General features: G+C 36.7%; 2 protein-coding genes across 2 annotated transcripts in view; one reads left to right on the forward strand and one right to left on the reverse strand.

Moving 5' to 3' along the window:
* Positions 1–9,139: 9,139 nt before the first annotated feature.
* Positions 9,140–10,097, reverse strand: CAPZA3 (capping actin protein of muscle Z-line subunit alpha 3; the record flags this gene model as incomplete). The annotated part of the gene is made up of 1 exon (XM_080343793.1): positions 9,140–10,097. One exon carries the CDS (start codon positions 10,095–10,097, stop codon positions 9,204–9,206), a length of 894 nt encoding a protein of 297 aa, XP_080199919.1. The 3' UTR covers positions 9,140–9,203.
* A 275-nt stretch (positions 10,098–10,372) lies between these two features.
* Positions 10,373–21,157, forward strand: part of PLCZ1 (phospholipase C zeta 1) — a gene marked incomplete at both ends in the record, with an annotated part of 53,579 nt that continues 42,794 nt past the window's right edge. Inside the window, 3 exons of the mRNA XM_080343908.1 lie at positions 10,373–10,404; positions 10,980–11,097; positions 14,675–14,909. Of these exons, the coding sequence (XP_080200034.1) occupies positions 10,373–10,404; positions 10,980–11,097; positions 14,675–14,909 (385 nt within the window). The remainder of the gene's footprint in view (positions 10,405–10,979; positions 11,098–14,674; positions 14,910–21,157) is intronic.

Below are 21,157 nucleotides of genomic sequence, written 5' to 3' on the forward strand. Positions count from 1 at the left end.
GAAAATGTTAATTATGCTTTTCATTGGCTTGAGCTAAATCCATGTCTTGTAATGAATATAGGCATACAGAACTACAGCCCAGAAGCTGAAACAACAGCTTGGTTTTTACAGGGCTTACAGATCATAGAAAGCATGTTGTCAATGTGTCTTCAAAATGACCTTTTGATGGGAATAGAAAGAATGGAACTATAGATGTACAGTGAATACATACTGCACACTTGATTATAATTACTAAAGGAACCGGTCTGAGCAAGAATATATTAGCAGATAATGTTAATTATTTAAGAAAGAACAACAGAATAAATTTGCATGTAGATGTTATATATGGAAAGCAATGGTACCAAATCTATGTAATACAGTACCTGAAGCAATCACATTTATTTTATGGACATGCAAAACTGATGAACAAGAAGGTGACTTTTTAGTGCAGATACACTTCTGGCATTAATTCATTAACAATATGAGAATGAATAACAAATACTTGAAATAAGCTGCGCTCCTCATATCTGTCTCTAATGAGGATATAATTAAAAGTAAGTTGCAAATGAGAAGCCTTGTGTGAAAGTTCTTAAGTAAAATGAATAATATCTTCAGTGAACTGTCAAAAATTTTTTTCTCAGAAGTAATCACAGGGATTTGTATAAGATATTTACTAATGAACTCATGAATTAGAAACAAAAACTTTTTCTAATCTGTTGAATGTTATAAAGCAAGAAGGATATCATAAGGAAACTTTATGACTTGGAATATAGTTGATTTTAAATGTAAGTCATCTATGGCATTTGCTTCAAATCAATAGAGTCCTGATTATTTCATGATGCATACAGGACAACGCAGCTGTTAAAAGCCTATGGAAGAGTGAAGAATTTCTGTTTCTCTGTGAGTCTGACTTCTGACTGCTGAGCTTCTCAGAGGGTATTCTCTTAATAGTATCTTCAATGTAAGGTAAAAAACCCCAAAAATCCAGAAGGAAAAAAAAGTCTAATGATTCATACTTCTTTGCCTTCTCTTGGATTATCTTATTCTAGATAGAAATTATTTCTATCTGACACCAAAGACATTTATTGAAACCCAGTGTTTTTCACTGAAACAACTCTCTATGAGGCTTAGCTGTCAATTCGCCACTCAAAGAGAAGTGGCTTGCAGCGTACTATGTATTTTTCCTAACCTATTGAGGAATATAGACTCTTTCAGCCAGTGAATTCCCAGATCTGGATACATTCTCCTATCCTGTCCCAACCTCCTGTCAGCACAGAACCCCAAACTATACATTCACATTCAAAGATAAGAAACATGGCTCATTTTTGGCCTACATGCCCAAGTTCTGGAACTTGTGGAGACTGTCCAGAAGAGAACAACTGAAATCTCAGCTCTCCCACTTTCTTTCCTTCCTTCACTTTTGGACAAGTCACATGGATCTAGATTCCCAGAGATTTCGAATCAGTACTCTTATATATGCCATATTCAGTCTTTCTGTGCCCAGGAAAGGTAACAGTTATTTTCTGATCTTATAGGTACCCTATGAGAATGCATTAAAATTATTAATAAATAATACAATAGTTGGCTTTTCATAACTAAGATAGGGAATAATTTCATTATATGTGATACGTGCGCTAAGTAACCATGATCCCAAATGAAACTCTCATAGCTAATACAGGTTTGTTTCACAAAAGGAGAAAGCATTAAAAAGCAGTAAATTCTCTATCCTAACTGAAACTTAGAATTACAAACCTACATCCTCAAGCAGACCGCTATGTTCTCATGTATGCTGTTCTTCCTTATCAGCAAAGCTTCATGATCTACCTACACAGTTCACATATCAATGTACCAGTCCTTGAAAGCCTACAGCTACTTAGATACTCTCATCTCAAGCTTCACAGCAAAGAGCTTATGTTTCAGGTAGGAACAGCCCTCAGGGGCAGAGTGATGGTAAAGCAAGGGATAAGAAATCTTCTCCTATTGACAATTAATTGTTTATTCTTAAACACATATTGCTCATAGAGGCATTTAGAGTATCACATATAATGAAATTATTCCCTATCTTAGTTATGAAAAGCCAACTATTGTATTATTTATTAATAATTTTAATGCATTCTCATAGGGTACCTATAAGATCAGAAAATAACTGTTACCTTTCCTGGGCACAGAAAGACTGAATATGGCATATATAAGAGTACTGATTCGAAATCTCTGGGAATCTAGATCCATGTGACTTGTCCAAAAGTGAAGGAAGGAAAGAAAGTGGGAGAGCTGAGATTTCAGTTGTTCTCTTCTGGACAGTCTCCACAAGTTCCAGAACAGTGGAAATATAATACTCATCTCTATTTTCAAATTATAATGCTTGTCTCTTTCTTCTTCCTTTCTCTGATTGTGAATTCACCTTATTTACATTTTTCTTTTATTTCCCTCCACTTATGCCCTTTCCCTTATCCCTCCTGTTCCAGGTTGCTAGTTCTCCTATAATGTCATACTAGACACTGGGCTTCCATTCCCCTACGGAGAGACATCTGTCTCATAAACAGTTCTGGTGCGATATATAGGTAGAGCCCTTATAAAAGCCTGTTCTGCAATCTGTATTTTAAAATTCTAATGTTTTATCACTATCAGCATACTTTGAAGAGATTACTTTGATTATTGACATACAGACTTTAAAGTTTTAGTCTGCTGGTTCTGGAAGAATATTTAGAAAGGCTCTCAGCTGTTCTTGCTACCAACAGAGAAATTACAAAAGCTATTTAAGAAGCAGTGTATATAGAAGTTGATATGTCCCTTAGTAAACAAATAGAAAAAGGAAACCTTTAATTATGTATAAAGATTCAGGACTGAAAATCCTATACCTACATGTAGAAAAAAGCTGAGACTCACACTCCCTTTTCTACCAAATGTGTTATAAAAACAATAATATATAAAAATCAACCAACCAAAAACAAAACAAAACCCCCAAACCAGGTAGATCCTATTATTAGAATCACACAATATCAGGATATTTTCTGGGTATGAATTTAATGATGTCTAATAGTGCCTGTTCCATTCAAAAATAATCTGCTACCAAAATTATTTAGTATAACATGGGCTATCTGTTTTAACTATTATTAGGTCCCTTATTCCCTTAGTTTTGTATGGCGGCAATTTTTAGGTCTTACGAGAACAAATACCTCTTGTAATTTTGGAGAGTCCCAGGATACTGTGCTTTGAACAGTTCATAATAATTAATTGTTGAAATAGTGCCTTTTTGAAACCATTCCACTTTTTAAAATTACTCTGAAGTTTTCCTTAAAAAATAATAAAGTCCACTGTTTGTGTAAGAGTGGCATACTGACATAAATATGTGGAAAATATCTTGCACTTGGAATGTCATAAATATGCCTTTTCAGATTTGTTGAACATGTTAAATCATTCTTACTGTAGAAGGGAAAATAATAATTGAATTTGGTCTTATTATAACTGGAGCATTAATGCATTGATTATTTGAAATCAGTGAGAGATATATGCTTGACTGAACATTAATTGTATTTCCTTCACTTTTATTTCCTCTGTTTCCAAAACATGTTTTCCTTTCTTCTCCACAGCTTGATAAGGAGTAGAGAGCAAGGAATATGATGGGGTTTATAATATAGCCTACAGCCTGCAAAACTTAAAAGTAGGGGTGGATTTTCTTTACAATATTGTCTTTTTCATTCCATGAATGAAGTAAAGAAAGAATTAGTAGTGTTTTGGAAAACATAAGGGGGAAACCATGAATTTCTTCCAATGACTAGTAGTATTATTAGACCTTGCTTTCTGCCAGCAGATAACTCGAGTTTTTAGTGCCTGTTAAGTTTTGGCTATGTATTCTGAAACTGCAAAGAAAGTTGATTTTAATTCAACACATGTATTTGAAAATGAAATGATAAGCCTTGTTTTTGCTAAGTGTCCTCAGTTTGGTAGGTTTTCCACATGTTGCAGTACTAGCAAAACATGAAGCAAACCTTATAATGTGAACATTAAATATTAAATAGTAATATTAAGTGTTGATTTACTTTCCATTTTTATGCAGCTGGAATCTGACAATGAAGTCTAAGCTAAGTTTGAATGTTACTGGTGCAATAAAAACAATAATTTTTTAATCAACAACAACTGGTGGTAGATAAAAAATTATTTTCAGAAATCAAAAATTTGAGCCAATTTGGCTTGGGTAAATTGGTATGAACTTTATTATTCCAATGAATCTGCAAGCCTGTAAATGGAGGACAGTTTCAACAAAATTCACATTTTATTTTGAAAGAAAATTACATCTCATCGTGCAAATGTTCTGAACTGATAGAATGGGTGGGTGATCTTCTCCTTGAAATAAATAACCATGACCACTCAGTAACAACCAAAGATAAGAAGAAGGAGATAGCAATATTGAAAGCATATTACAGAAAGATACTTGATGATAATGTATTTTTCTGGACACAAAGCAAGTCCTTAACAGTAGGTAGTTGTGATTGTAAACAGGTAGACATAGCTTCAATTGTATGTATGCTGTACTCCTGGCTGCAAGAGAAACCTATTGTAAGGTACAGTTTGACAACTTTAATTTCTGTTTTAGTTATCCATGTCTATTCTTCATTTATTGTCTTAAAATATGGAGTACTGATGCCAATAAAAAAAGATGGATTCACAGGTAGCTATAAGAATACAGCTGGTGAGAGGGGTCAGCAAAAGAACTTTTTTAAATACATAGCAGATAAAACTAATACCAGAGGCAATGTAGGCCCACTGATGAATGGGGTGGGTGCCCTGGTGGCAGAAGATACAGAGAAGGCAGAAATACTGAATGCCTTCTTTGTCTCTGTCTACTCTGCCGGAGGCTGTCCTGGGGAGCCCTGTACCCCTGAGACCCCAGATTAAGCCAGGTCAATGGAGGAGTTTGCTTTAGTCGATGAGGACTGGGTTAGGGAGCAATTAAATAGTCTGGACATCCATAAATCCATGGGTCCAGATGGGATGCATGCACAGATGCTGAGGGAGCTGGCTGAAGTCATTGCTAGACCGCTCTCCATCATCTTTGCCAAGTCTTGGGAAACGGGAGAGGTGCCCAAGGACTGGAGGAAAGCAAATGTCACTCCAGTCTTCAAAAAGGGCAAGAAGGAGGACCCGGGTAATTATAGACCGGTCAGCCTCATCTCTGTCCCTGGGAAAGTAATGGAACAGCTTATCCTTGGTGCCACCTCAAAGCATATCAAGGATAAGAGGGTTATTAGGGGCACTCAGCATGGCTTTACCAAGGGTAAGTCATGCTTGACCAACCTCATAGCCTTTTATGAGAATGTAACAAGGTGGATGGATGATAGCAGAGCGGTGGATGTGGTCTACCTTGACTTCAGTAAAGCCTTTGACACAGTCTCCCACAGCATCCTCACAGCTAAGTTGAGGAGGTGTGGTCTAGACAATAGAGTAGTGAGGTGGGTTGCAAACTGGCTTAAGGAGAGAAGCCAGAGAGTGGTAGTCAATGGTGCACAGTCTAGTTGGAGGCCAGTATCTAGTGGAGTGCCTCAGGGGTCAGTACTGGGGCCAATATTATTCAATATATTCATTAACGATTTAGACGAGGGAATTGAGTGTACTATCAGCAAGTTTGCTGATGACATCAAGCTGAGAGGAGTGGCTGACACGCCTGAAGGCTGTGCTGCCATCCAGAGGGACCTGGACAGACTGGAGAGTTGGGTGGGGAATAACCTGATGAAATTTAACAAGGGAAAGTGTAGAGTCCTGCATCTGGGCAGGAACAACCCCAGGTTGCAGTATAGGTTGGGAAATTACATATTAGAGAGCAGTGTAGGGGAAAGGGACCTGGGGCTCCTGGTGGACAACAGGATGACCATGAGCCAGCACTGTGCTCTTGTGGCCAGGAAGGCCAATGGCATCCTGGGATGTATTACAAGGGGGGTGGTTGGTAGATCGAGAGAGGTCCTCCTTCCCCTCTACTCCGCCCTGGTGAGACCACATCTGGAATATTGTGTCCAGTTCTGGGCCCCTCGGTTCAAGAAGGACAGGGAACTTCTGGAGAAGGTCCAGCGTAGGGCAACAAAGATGATTAAGGGAGTGGAGCACCTCCCTTATGAAGAAAGGTTGAGGCAGCTGGGTCTCCTTAGTCTGGAGAAGAGGAGACTGAGGGGTGACCTTATTAATGTTTATAAATATATAAAAGGTAACTGCCACGAGGATGAAGCCAGGCTCTTCTCGGTGACAAACAATGATAGGACAAGGGGTAATGGGATCAAGCTGGAACACAAGAGGTTCCACTTAAATTTGAGAAAAAACTTCTTCTCAGTGAGGGTGACAGAGCACTGGAACAGGCTGCCCAGGGAGGTTGTGGAGTCTCCTTCTCTGGAGACATTCAAAACCCACCTGGATATGTTCCTGTGCAACCTCACCTAGGCGTTCCTGCTCCAGCAGGGGGATTGGACTAGATGATCTTTTGAGGTCCTTTCCAATCCCAAATATACTGTGATACTGTGAATGTGAATGGTTTTCAAAACACTAGGAAAAGAAGGATGGAGATTTTAGATATAAAGATAACGTGAGCGGGAATGTATTCCCTATATAACAACAACAACAAAAAAATCTAGTATGGGCAAAAGAGTAAGAAGTTGCAACTAAATCTCAAACATATTCAGAGTCAAGAAAGTGTATATGTGCAAGTTCAGTAAAGTTTTTGATGGAGTTGTTCACCTTCACTTTCTTCTCATAACGTTTATTCCTCTCCAAGCTTCAGCTTTCCAAAAGAAAAAGAAATTCCAAGCCCATCATCAATAGTGTAGAGGGAAAATTGACAAAGCTTGTATCGTAATTAACTTTTCCAGATTAATTGTATAGGCCTTGCAAAAAATGCGTGAGCATTTTCAGCCAGATCAGAACCTTTAGTCTGCACAAACTCCATCCCTCCGAGTAGCTTTTCTTGCAGATTCTGGTATCACAGATTGCCTCTTTCATAGAGAAAGGAAATTGAGGGAAAAGTTCATGAAGGTAGACTGATAGGGAAGATAGGAAAGTGGCATATATTTGCATCTCATAAGGGATTAATCTGGTGGATTAAATGTTGAAACTGAAAGTCATCCGACTGCTTAATCTTTTCCATTGTTCCGTTCTGTTCCTTATTGTTGATTTATATTCAACATTTGTGTTTAAATAAAGTGCTTTTTTTTCACAATACAGAATTTCCAGTGCTATGACCCTGTTTCTGTTAGCACTTTGATTTATGTCCATGATTTTACCTATTATTATGTACTGCAGACGCGAACTACACTCAAAACAGGCCACCTTCATTATAGCAGCTCTGGGTTATATAACATCTTTAATAAAACTACTCGTTTTCGATAAAGAAATAATCACATATTCAAATAAATACCATATGAAGGCAGCTGCTTGCTCATTGAACGGTCTCCAGCGGCATCATAGTCACTAAAAAGGCTGGATTGATGTTGGGTGGATCTCAGTAGCAGCTGTGGGGTGAAAAGATAATGGCCCATAGGCAATGCAGCTTTCTGTGAAGAACTGAAGGAGCACAGAAAATGCTCTCCATGCTCCATCCTTCTCCCTCTTCAGGCACATGGTGCAGATTTTCTAACAAATGGGCATCTGTAAAAGGCGTTGTCAAGGGACACTGTTACAAGGGCAGCAGTCTGCTTTCTGCTTGCGGGAAGGAAACCCTGCATGAGGAGTGCCTTTCTGTACATAAATTAGTGCAACACTCCCAGAATCTTTGTGCTGAGTGACCATAGAGATGAACTATCGGATGAAAAGTGTGTTCTAGTCAATGCCAATTTGAAGAAATTCACTACATATCAAAGGAATTATTTCATTTATTTCAGTTTCATTCCAATATTGGCAACACTACAACCTTGTCTTATGCAATTAGGCTTTGTAAATTAGTCTGCTCATAAATAAAAATTGGGCATATGACTTTGTCATCAACAATATAAAATGATGTAGAATGATGTTTTTCATATGATCATATGAGACATCTTTTTGTCATTGGTTCCTCTGGATAATTAATTATCATATTCAGGTATATAGAGTAAGAAACCTCCTAAATCAGATATGATTATGGATGCAAAATCTTCATTTGACTTCAGAATAGTAATCTGAAGATGGTATTTTCAGACAACGACAGTTATCCTCAAAACCATAACCAGGTATAGTTCTTCACTACATTTTTAAACAAAGACCATGAAAGCAATCATGTCCAGTCTGAGCACTGAAGCTATAAAGCCACTGATCAGAATTTACAAAAGGACATGTTCAACGTGGGTGTGATGGACAAAAGCAAAATCTTATGCTTACATTAATAAATCTAATATTTGTAAGAATAATGTGTGAATGTTCACGTCAATATTTTTAAAGTTAATTGTTTACATCACTGCTTAAAATTAAACTTTGTCTCTAATAAAACTCTAATTTAAAGGTATGTTTGCAGAAAACAGCAAGCGTGGCAGGTACTTCATTTATTGTAATAAACATGCTAGCAATGCATCACTTTCAGAGTTTGAAAGTAGAGCAAACATATGTACATTCCTTTGACATTTGTAATAAACACTGAGAGAAAGTAAATGGCATTACTTTATTTTGTAATGCTGTAACACCCAGCATGCATCCCTGGTCATTCCTGAAATATCTTCTGCACTAGTTATAAGAAATTTATTACTCCTGTGTACTGATTTTGCTTTGTTCATGTGACTATGTTAGAGATGTTTCTTGTGCATACAGAGGCGTATGCACAAGCTAAGCCTGAAGGCTGAATTTCCTGGGTTTCACTATCAAAGAAAAAATCTAGAAATAATGCCTCAATATCTTTGCCAACCTACCTTACTGATTTCTTTATAACCAATGCTACACATAGTGTGAAGTTATGTAAGTAAATAGAATCCTGTGTAAAATTACAAAGGGAATTAAGGGTTCACTTGCTGGTCCATCTCTAACACTGTACTCCCTTTAGCATTTTGACCATTACTAGCACTTCTAGAAGCACATGAAAAGTACACGAAGAAAAAAAAAATACAGCAAATTATCTTCAGTCATGACAGATGGGAATTATTTTCAAACTAGTGATTGACTGCTGACAGTTTCTACACTCTCCTGAGTAATCCAGAAATAAATCAACTGAATACCCTAATTTTGTCTTTTTCTTACTTTTTTTTTTCTTTTTTTTTCTTTTTTTTTCTTTTTAGGCCACCGTTTCAAATAGTATGTTTCAGTAAGCATGGAAGCACTTCTGTATTGGAGACACTGGTGTTCAGATGCTTAGTATTCAATAGCTCATTCCAGTTCATAAAAGTGCGAGTAACAGGGAGTTTCCTTCGCAGATTTTTCTCCCATATATCCTCTGACAAAGCTTGAATGTTTTCCAGAATGGCAACATGAAACTTGTTGTCCTCAGCTTTCACAAATTTCACAAAATCTGTGGCAAACTGGCTTTGGTCTATCATGTTTAGAGTCTCACTCACAGACTTGCTGACACTTATGTGGAGGTTGGCATCTTTGAAGTAGTGTATCTGGAGGAGAAAGATCCCTGTAACCTCAGTGGTAAACGGAGTCAGGGCAAAAGTCCAGTCTGACTTCCAAAGGCAGTTCCAGGGATTCGAAGGCTGGTACTGCTGAGCCTCAATGCAGGCGACATACATCTGTTTCTTCCCCAGGCTTTTTTTGAACACACAGCAGTTCCCTGCAGGGAAGTGGCAGCTCACGTAAGCCTTCAAGCCCTTGTGGAGGGCAATTCGCCACAGTTCCCCCTTATCCAGCATCACACCATGCACCTGGGGTTTGCTGGTTGCCCCCCGCAGGTGGTCGAACTCAAAAGAGAATCTGTTCTCCGGGTCAAAGAAGCGATTTCCCCCTAAGTCGTTGTAGTGGGTCAGTAGGACGGTGTGCCCATTGATTTGGATAGGGATGAAGTTGTTCTTGTTGTGACAGGCGGCCATGCAGGCAGCCTCCTGCCTCACCAGCTTTTCATCCTGGATAAGGACACAGAGATTGTGGACAACGTAGCCAAGCTCCCCCGGAGGAGACTGGCGCAGCAGGCTGCACATGAGAGACACCTTCTCCTGCTCGCTTGGCTCCTGCCTTGTGCACATGCTGTCCAAAAGGCTGTCCAAAGGGTGGGAGACCGTGGACAAGGGGAGGGCACAACTGCTACTTTGTGCTGGAGGGAAAGGGCAGAAGATGGTGGTAGAGGTGGGGGGAGCAGTAGTGGGAAGAGGCCTGTGCTGGTGTCCCGTGGTTTGTGACCTCACAGTGGTACTGGGGCTGTGCTGGTTCAGGACAGACGAGGGTTGGGGCTGTGCCAGGAGGGGGTGTGGGTGTGAGGGTAGGGATAGGGCTCCACCAGGAACAGGAGCAAGCTGACGGGATGTCCTGCCCAATGACGCCAACACCACCACAGTGAGGAGACCAGAGCAGGCGATGCAGAGCCACCATGGAGGAGAACAGATATCCTCTTTCTGCTCTACCTCCTCCTCCTTTTACTGTTGTACCTCCTCCTCCCTCTCTCTTCTGAGCCCTGGCCTGTGCACACATGGGAGGTCCTGTGGCAGCCAGTCTAGCCTGGTCTGTCCTGGTCCAGGGTGGACACAATGCTGGGCACCCTCACCTTGTTGCTGCTGGCTCCCCACCGTTCCCCACAACTCCTGAATCCCCTCACGCCCCACATGTTTCCCTCCTCTCACTGCACCCATTTCTTCAACCTGATCACCTCTTCTTTGGCTTCACAACCTCCCCTTCTCTTTCTCTGTCCCTTTGCACTCAGAGTCTCTGGCCGTGGAGCAATAATGTCTTCTTGCTTGCCTCAGTGTCTCCTGCATTATCAGAAATCAGAAGACAAGGATATTGTTGAGTATGACAAAAGCAAAATGCAACCTTGTTTGAGTTTTAAAAAATTTTACTTCTCCCTCTCCTGCGCCTGTTAAAAGTCAGTGACACAGGACAGAAGTTTTCTTAACCTGATCTCATACATGGTTTTTGTCCATCATTCAGGATGAGTTCACTAGTGGGAAGATTGACTTAGACAGCACAGTTAAGCTATTTGAAAAACTGCAAATGCCTTTTGATTTTGCACATGTAAAACATGCTTTCAAGGTAAGCAGTATATAGATTAAGTAATTAAATACATTTAGAAGTCCAGTTACGAGTCTTGTATTTGCTGGCTTTTAAAAGTTAATGTTTTGAGAAGTGAATTTCATGCTAGTAGGGTGTGCAAAATCAGCAAATAATTTGCCTTCTTCAGGTCATTTGTTTTTGTGTAAAATAGATAACCGAATGGTTGCATTACCATCATCTCTTCATCACACCAAAATAGTGAAGGTTTTGGAAAATATGTAGGTTTTGATTCCCAACATTTTTGTAACAAGGCTTTGGTTGAGAAAAATTAAAATATTCTGGTTTCATCCCATCCAGCTGTTCTGTGATCAAGGTAATGAGCCCAGATGTGCCTGTCTGATGCTGAGCAGAGCCATTAGAGTGACTTCCAAAAATCCTTTTTGCAGAAGGATAATGTGGAGTTGTTTGATCTGCTTAGGCTTCAGGTCAACATAGGTCCAGCATACCAGTTCATTCAATTATCCACTATACCTCTCCTTCGAAGTATTTAGGAGGTGTGCCCAAACACATGGGAATTGCATTCTAACACTTTGGAAAGTATGTGACCTTGAAATATGACAATGTTTAAAGATTTCTATGAAAGTTACAGGATACAAATATAAAATGGACTTAGTAATTTAATGTAGGTAAGAAAACTACCATGAAATGCAAGCAGTCCCACTGAGAAAATATTGCAAAATGGAGTGTCTTTGCACACATACTGGGTTTTCACATTCTTCAGATTCCCTCTAGTAATTCCTAAATAAATGTATGATTTTTTTATTTTAGCTCTTAATTTTTTTAACCAAAAATAACTGTTTGCTAAAGCTGTTTTCCAAGGAATGAAGTCACATGTATATATGTATATATGTATATATGTATATATGTATGCGTGTGTGTGATTCTTTTGAGAATTTTGTAGTCAGCTGGCCGATTCTGTCCAGATTCAGCAGAAGAAAATTAACTATAGCCAGTCAGAAACTTTTAGGCAATGTCATGTTGAGAGGCAGGCAGACAAACAGAGGGAAGATATTAAGATTTCCTCACTCTATCTTGTTCCTCTCTAATTGTTCTCTACCTTGTTGAGCTGAGGTAAAACCAGCAGCATGAACCCTTGCTGAAGAGGCTGGTGTGGTTTTGAACTTGCACTGCATTGAGAGAACTGCCAACTTTGAAAATCTCACAAGAACTGGAAACTATTTCTCATTGTTCCCTGTATTTTCGAACTGCTTTGCTTTCTGACAGAAATTTGAGAGAGATAATCAATTAAGGATAGAGAAGAGACTCATTATTTGAGGAAGCAACCTGTACAGAATGTCTCATTTAGTTATATTTAACAATATACTCAACAGTCTGATCTATAATAGTTATTTGCAATGGCACTGTTAGGTATTTGCTATTTGAGAGAGATTAGCGTATTTTCAGTAGTTTTGAGGCTCAAATTGTTCATCAATATAATAATATATAAAAATGCAATGGAGTCTGGACGAATATCTTACTGGCATTGTCAGTAATTATGCATCAACAGTTAATCAAATGGTTATACAGGACAAAATCACTTTTGTAGAAAAGAGTTTTAAAATAAACCTGCTTTTTTCTTGCCTATTCTCTTTGAATTTATTTTACTGTAGTGCTCCTTTGAGCAATAGCATAATTATGAACATTAAGGCTTTAAAGGAATAATACATTTTCATATAATTCCTCTCAAGATTAAATCTTCGTCCAGATACTTCTTCTTCTGAATAGCAAAGATTTAAAATGTATGAATAAAAATAAGAATAATAAAAATCTAGCAAGAAAAATTTTATAACAATTTTTTTTTTTTTTTTATATCAACATGATTTTCATTACTTTAATTTGAAAAGCTTCCCTGTGTAGTATTATTGCCTGTTTTTCATCAAGAGCCAACTGAGACAGAAAATTAAATTTTTTGCCCAGCCATCTTCACTTTCTGGCAACACCTAAGTGAACATATCCCAAGTCCTGATAGATTGATTAATTCCAAAATAAGTTGCTATTTATTTTTCCATTTAACAGTTATGAGTAAATTTGCATTTTTCTTAAAGATGTTAAAAAAGATTGAGGGTATCAACCTTAGATGTGGAATTTCTCAAGCAGTAATAAAATACATACTATTAGCATTTGTATTGAATTATTTTGTTGCTGGTGATTTTTGTTAAAAATGATCATTACAGTTATCTTTCACAAACTCAAAGCAAAAAGTTAGGAACTGTTTTGTAAAATTTTTGGCTAGAACTCCTCATGAAACTTCCTTTTGTACTTGTTTTGGTTATCTAATGTATTCTTACTTTTATTGTTATACTTATTCAGACTTCTCTTAGTAGGAACTGTACTCCATAGGAAGAAGGTGATAATGCATCATTAGGCTTTTAGTTTTTATGACCTCTCTTCAAAACTAATTTAGTAATAATCATAAGTCTTCATCAAAGAGCAGTCAGAGCTTGTAAGCCATTTTATGTTCATGGACACTTTTGGGGAAGTTCTACCAGATGCCATGTTATTAGTTGCTGAAATTTAGTCTCTTCAGTAGTCTCAGTTTAAGGAAACAACAATTATGTGTTTTGATCAGCTTACAGTGATAAACAATGATGCAATGAATTGCCATTTATTTATGATTCTAATGAGGGGTTTTGTCAATAAATTTCCAAAGTTTCTCTTAATTTGGCAAATTTTAGGAATAATACAAGCTAAACTGTTTGAAACATATTTCATATGCACAATTACATGCTTCATGTAGAAAATTTTAATGGATAAATAAAATCATTAACCCTGAGAAAAATATAAATGGCAGAAATGGTAAAAAAGTATTATTCTAGTCAAATTCTTTTGCCCTTTTGATTTTTCTAGTGGCTTTCATACTGACACACAGAAATTAATTAATGTGCTAACATTTTGTAAACTCCAGGAAAACAAGCTTACAGTTTAAGAAATCTGAAAGTGTGAATAATGAATCTGAGTTAAACATTCTGGTGTGTTAAGAATAGAACACTATGTCATAGGTTATTATAAAGTATCTTGTCTCCAAACTTTAATAGCGTTTTTTATCTGATATATTGAAAGGCTTGAATCTCATGATAATTTGGTCATCCTTATTTCATTTTTTAGATTACTGTTTGCTGTATACAAATTTGACTGAGAGTATTTACAATATGGTTTAAAATGCTGTTGGAGAGTTATTATATTAAATACATTTTCTGCTCAACAATTTTTATGTTGCAGATTTTTTTACTGCATAGCATTTTAGATGTTTTATATAATGTTCTAATATTGTGTATCAGTTATCTAGAAATTTATTGTAATTACTTAGATGCTAATTATTACATCTGATACATTTTAATTTGTATAAAACATTTCTAACACACAAAGTAAAATCTAAAAGTTACATATAGAAGTAGAAATATATAATTTAATAATGCATTGCAGTCACTGTTGCCTGAAGTTTTCTCTATTGTTCTCACTCTTCTGATCAGTTATAATAGAGTTTTTTGCTTGTATCTTTTTATCATTGCATAGGCTTGTATTGACCAGTTTGATTTTTTTTATTTTTATTTTTCAGAAAACAGTTGACAAAAGGAAGGAAAATACGATTAACATGGAAGATTTCAGGTCAATTTATAGAACTATTGTACACAGACCCGAATTTCAGGAAATTTTCCGGATTTACTCTCCAAATAACAAAGTTCTAGTTGACACTGAGCTCATTGATTTTCTCAAAAAAGAACAGCATGAAACTGAAGGTTGTGAAACAATGGCATTAGAAATTATTTTGAAGTATGAACCCATTGAAGAAGGTACGTGTAGTTTAAGTATTTGATTCCTAGCTTTTATTTATTGTGCTTCTGTCTGTGACTGTGTTTATATTTTTGAAGATTCATCTGACTATGCAAATTGAACATTTTAAAGAAACCTAAGATAAGCAATTACATTATAATAATGTATGATGTATAGCTTTTGTAAACACTTTTACAAAATGTTGATTATTTGAAATTCAGTTCTTTAAACATTGTGAATGTAACAATACAGGAAACCATTAATAAAGCACAATAAATTCACACAGAATATTGCTCAGTTATAGCACATAGCATTACTTAACAGATCTGTCATTCTTACTTCTTGTTGCAACAGACTGGTCCAAAAGGCACTTGTTGATTGCTTCAAACAAAATAAAAGTTCCATGCGGTAGATGAAATAATGTAAACTGCAATAAATCTTTTTAATGCCCACAGAAACATGTGAAAGACAGTTATTAGGAAGCCTGACTTTTTTTTTTTTCGTTTAGCTAAAGGTCTAAAAATTATTTTGCTGAATTAATTAGAGGAATATAAATATTGGATTACAAAGAAAAAAAGATAGAAGGTATGGATTTTTTTAGCAACTGGTCTGTTCAGCACAGGATATTTCTCTTAGAGGAAATCAACCATAATTAAATAAGTAATAATGGATTAATTAGGTTTTTTTTAATTCAGTACTATAATCTGAGGACAGTATTTTTGACAGTATTTCTGAAGACTAGAAAATATCTGAATTTAATGTTGTGTAATTTAGTTTGATTTAACTACTCAGTACTGTGATTTGCAATCACTATAAAGTGAAAATAAGTTTAGTTAAACCCATTGTTCTTCAAAGCATATTTTACAACCAAGATTGTTCTAGTCCTACTTGGAGGTCACATTAATTGTTATAGCATTGTTAATATAGTAGAGCTTTCTGTTTAAAGTTTATCTTACAAATGGAAAGAATACATGTTACTGGAGTGTGATATAGTACTTCCATTTCATAATATTTAAACCTACAATTTGTTTTAATAAAATGGTCTCCAGGAATCATACTTTTTGCACTTGGTACATCTATGTTTCAGAAAGCTCATATGAAGAAGTAATCTAATAGATATTTCATAGAGGAAAACAACTTCAAAGGATGTATGTAACTGCAAAGGTTATATATCTTTTCTTTACTGAAAGACTAAAACCTTACATGGTTACACTCTGTTTTGCCCTCAGCTGGATATGATTGATAACAATATCAGGGATGCATTGAAGCAGTCTTGCAAATATGGTGGAACCTCAACCTCTTCAGCAGGAATGGAGTGTGGTTATTAATCCGTCCCATCATGTGTCTACTGTTGTCATTATCCATGTTTTTGGGGTTAAAGCTGAAATGCCATTTCCATTTTGTTCTCTCATCAGCTTCTAAGAGTAAGAGTAGATCTCTAAACACAGACTTGTACTATCACAGAATCATGGAACTGTTCAGATGGAAATGGACCTCAGGACGGCAGCTACTCTAGCCTTCTGCTCAAATCAAGGTTAACACTGAATTCACAATAGGTTCCTCATGGCCTTTTTCAGTCAAAATTTGAAAACTGTAAGGATAGATATCCAGGAATTCTTGCACCATGATTTCTCCAGGGATGAAAGTGAGGCTGGCCAACCTGCAGTTCCTGAATTGAATCATAGAATTGTTGAATAGTTTGTGTTGGAAAGGACCTTCAAAGGTCATCTAGTCCAGCCCCCCAGCAATAAGCAGAGACATCTTCAACTAGATAGGTTGCTCAGAGCCCTGTCCAGCCTGGCCTGGAATGTCTCCGGGGATGTGACATCTACCACCTCTCTGGGAAACCTGTTCCAGTATTTTACCACCTTCACTGTAAAAAATTTCTTCTTTATATCTAGTCTGAATCTACTTTCTTTTAGTTCAAGACTATTACCTGTTGTTGTATCACAACAGGCCCTACTGAAACGTCTTCTCCCATCTTTCTTACAGGCCCCTTTTAAGTACTGAAAGGCTGCAATAAGGTTGACCCGAAGCCTTCTCTTCTCCAGGCTGGGCAACCTCAGTTCTCTCAGCCTGTCCTCATAGGAGAGGTTTTAGAACCCTCCGATCATTTTGGTGGCACTTCACTAGGGCCCCTCTGATCATTTTGGTGGCCCTTCACTAGACCCACTCCAACAGGTCTTTCCTGTACTAAGGCTCTAGAACTAAAGCAGGGCTGCCAATGGGGTCTCACCAGAGCACAGCAGAGGGACAGAATCACATCCCTGGACCTACTGGCTACGCTTCTTTTTATGCAGCCCAGGATATGGTTGGTTTTCTGAGCTGCACAGAATGTCCTTGCCCATTTCAAACTTGAGTGCATCATTTGTACTTCTCCAGTCCTGAGCACCTCCCCTTATCTCTGTGGCCTTTCAAAGATGGTAGAGAATTGCTTTGCAGTGATACAAGCCAATAGTCTTAACACCCTCTGATACATCTCATTTGGTTACATGGAACTTTAGGTGTTGAGCTCTCTCAAGTAATCTCTTTTGTTCTAATCTCTATCTGCTGGTAGTTTCTTTACTCCTTGAACTTTGTCTATAGGCACAAAGCCTACACCTCCCTGATGAAGCACTGAGTACTTTAGTATTATCTGTGTTTGCCATCATGAAACCACCCATCCTATTCAACAGCAGGCCCACTTAACTGCTTTATAAAAATACAGCTAATGAAGCAGTAAAAGCGCTTGTTGCCACTGATGTCCCTTGCCAGTTTCAATTTTGGATGAGCTTTGGCTTTCTAAACACCATTTTGTCATACCTGAGCAGTGTTTCCGTATTCCTCCCTTGCAACCTGCCCACACTGACTAGCAGTTTTATAGTTTCTTTTTTACACTATTTCATTTTCACTCTGTCTCAAAGAATCCATGACATTGTTCTTTCAGTAGAAAGAAGTTTTCTAAGCAGCTAGCACTGGTAATTCAGCCTAGAATCTAGAACTTAAGCTGGGTTCTTCAAGGTTTAAGTAATATTTTGCAGAGGAAATATTTTTCTAATCACTGATTTCTTCTTCCTATTGAGATAGGCATACATACAGAGAGCATAAATTCTTCTTTGTTTGGCTACTATGGATGGGTTTGTGTGTGGTTGCCATTGTTTTTTGAAGGGAATTCTACAGTTATATATTGATTAGTGTTTAAAGTTGTCATAATAATATTCTGAAACCATTATGCAAAAGCCTCATACATTTCTTACTTTAAAAGCCTTATCTTACTTTTAATATATTTATTATTTTTTTTCTTTCTCTGTTTTAATATATTTTTATATGCTCTCATTTCTCTGCTCCCTACTTTTCTCTGTCATTTATTTTTTTCCCTTGTCCTTCTACATATTCTATTCCTCAACTCATTGTTGGTCATTACAAATAATTTTTTACTTTATTTTTCTTAGGGTTCTTAACTACCATTTTTCTTGTTTGCTCATTATACTGTCTCCTCTCACTTGAGTCACTTAGTGATAAAATACGCCCCTTCCCCCTCAAACCCAAAGACTTACATGTGCCCTTGAATTAATTGCAGAAGAAACACTATGTAAGATCTTCACAGCTCCTTCTGACTTATGGGGGCTCTGAGATGAGTGGAGGTTTGTTGAGATCTATAATATACATATTCTTCAGCTTTTGAAAACTGCTTCAAGTTATGGTGTAACATTTCTGCTGAGTTTCACTGAATATAACTTGAGGCAGAAGTTGCAACTAAACTAAGAAGAGGAAATCTGAGCTAACTGCATTCTCTTACAATCTGCTACTTTGTTCAGTGGAAAATGAATCTCAGACATAACTTAGTTTCCTTTGGTTCTCATTCTTTGATAAGAGGTGGAATTGATAACTGGTTAAGAAAAATAACCCCAAGAGGATAAAATCTTCCTTTTGGGATAATAACCCTGAAATATCAGTGTTGATTGCTTCCACTGTGGTGGAAAGAAGAAACTCGATCACTCTTTCAACAAGAAACAGAAGACATTTGGTGATTCATTAAGTCACTCAGTCCAGTAAGACCTACAAAACCTTTGATTCCTTATGCCATTACGTTATGAGGTTGCCTTTCAAATTAGAAGGTGTTTTATTGAATATATGCTACTCTTTGTGAGAACTACTGTGTTTACTAACGAATCATATAAGTTACCAGTTTGAAAGTTTTATTTTGTTTTGAGTTATCAATTTTGATAGGAAAGTTAGTAGCTATCAAGCGGTTAAACAATGAAGATGGTTTAGTCAGTTAGAAAACACATTTGTAAATATCAATTAAAGTTTCTATTATTGAAATTTAATGTCTAGCTTAAGTTTCAGATGCTGAGCCAAATTCTTGTTTGTTTCTTCATCTGTGATAAAATTATTGGTCTTGTAATTGGAAATAGTCTTACTGAACAAAATAATAGCTGTATTGTTTATGCTCTTTTGAGTGAACTTAAACTCCCTCTCAAACATATTTATTGGAAAGTTCCAGATATGATTGACATGATAGTTGATTCATATGGTATTCTGATAGACCATTTTGTGCAACTGTCATTCTGAATTTGGTAAAGGATATTCTTCATCAGGATGGTGTGTTGGACTCATCCTTGCCATCCTTGTCCTGTGAATTACAGAAAGTGGAAAGGACAGATTTTGACACTTGATTGACTGGTTCGCTAATAGTAACAACCATTATATGATATACTCGATAGCACCAGTATATCCAGATTAAGATGAAAACAGTGACTAGATTTTATATACAATGTTGATAAGTCCATCTACAACATTTAGTGCATCCTTACCATTTGCATGCAGAGATGACTTTTCAATGCCATTGAGCCATGTAACTCTGAATTAACTCTCTGAGCGTACTGTAGCTAGTTCACGAGCAGCTTTTCCATTTTTATTGCACAATTTAAATTTCTTATGACAAAATGCTGCATTAATATACTTTTTGTGTGTATGTGTACTAAAGCGTGCATTTTTGGATGAGGGAACCATTTTATGGAACTGAGCATAGAAGGGGTCAAAATGTGAAACACACCTGACAGTTGTATCTTACTAACATCCAAAAGTCCATTTTTTTTCTCAAAGAACATCTAATTATTTCTCCATTTTATTATTTATTTTGAAGAGAAGTTTTGAGTAATTAAATAAGATTAAAGAAAACATGCCAAACAAATGTTTGGTTTTTTTTTTAAGATTGGATCTCTTTAAAAAAAAAAAAAAGTGTTGCTCATTTTTCATTATCTACATGGACAGGATTAGAGTCGCAATGAGGATACAGTGCATTCTGCTATCATTTATAGTGTAGTGCCATTCGAAGACTTTGCTCGTCTCTGTATTTTCCTGCTAGCCAATACAAAAACAAGTCAAAAATACAACCCTGTCTTAAAAAACTTGTTTACTTTGTAAATAACAATATAAATTTGGTGCATCTGTCAGATAAGTAATTTGAATAATCAAGTAATTTGAGTAATCAAGAAGGTGTTTGTAAATTAAAAAAAAAAAAAAATCAGTTTATTCCTAAGATACCTATTATTATAAACTTGGTTTTTTTGTGTGTGTGAGAGATAGACCAAGAGAGATAATGTGCATTTCCAGGAGACAACTTTTGATCCCATTGTCCAATGTAAACCAATTTTAATGGGGTAGAGACTTCAGTCAAATTCCTAGAGATTTCATAAAAAATCACATGAAATAGGAAAAATGACTTAAAAATCTCGACTAAGACAATGGCTGAAGCTGGACTTATGACACAGAAGAATTAAGATGTGTAAAAGAGTGTGTAAATATGCAGCTTTAAGAAAAGCTTTCATGAAAAGAAGACAATTGATTGTGAGGTACAAGCCCTTTGAAAACTAAACTGCAGCTCAGACTGCTACTTTATTCCAGTATGTACCAGTATTAGTTACAAGTATGGGTCAGGTGAAAAAAACACTCCCTAGAATGTAAACTCAGAGTATAAAAGGTATAACAGTATTCTTACTTTAGCCAAGGCAATATTTCTGTCTTTACTGTTCATTTACAGTAGAAATGTTTAAGTATGACTTTAAGTAGCTAAACTTATGTTATAAAATTCCATCTGATAATGTTTCTGCCTTGAGCCTATTATTATTTGATGTTTTTAACAGTTATTGAAAGCCTCCTTCTTCCGATATAGCAGCATAACACCCTTGTCTCTGATTACAAGTATTTCTCAGGAGTTTACTCCTAAGATTTCCAGCAGACATACTTGTACCAGTTTCAGTATCTCTGGTGGCCAAGTAACATA

Source organism: Nesoenas mayeri, assembly GCF_963082525.1.
Source record: "Nesoenas mayeri genome assembly, chromosome: 1".
Classification (NCBI taxonomy): Eukaryota; Metazoa; Chordata; class Aves; order Columbiformes; family Columbidae; genus Nesoenas; species Nesoenas mayeri.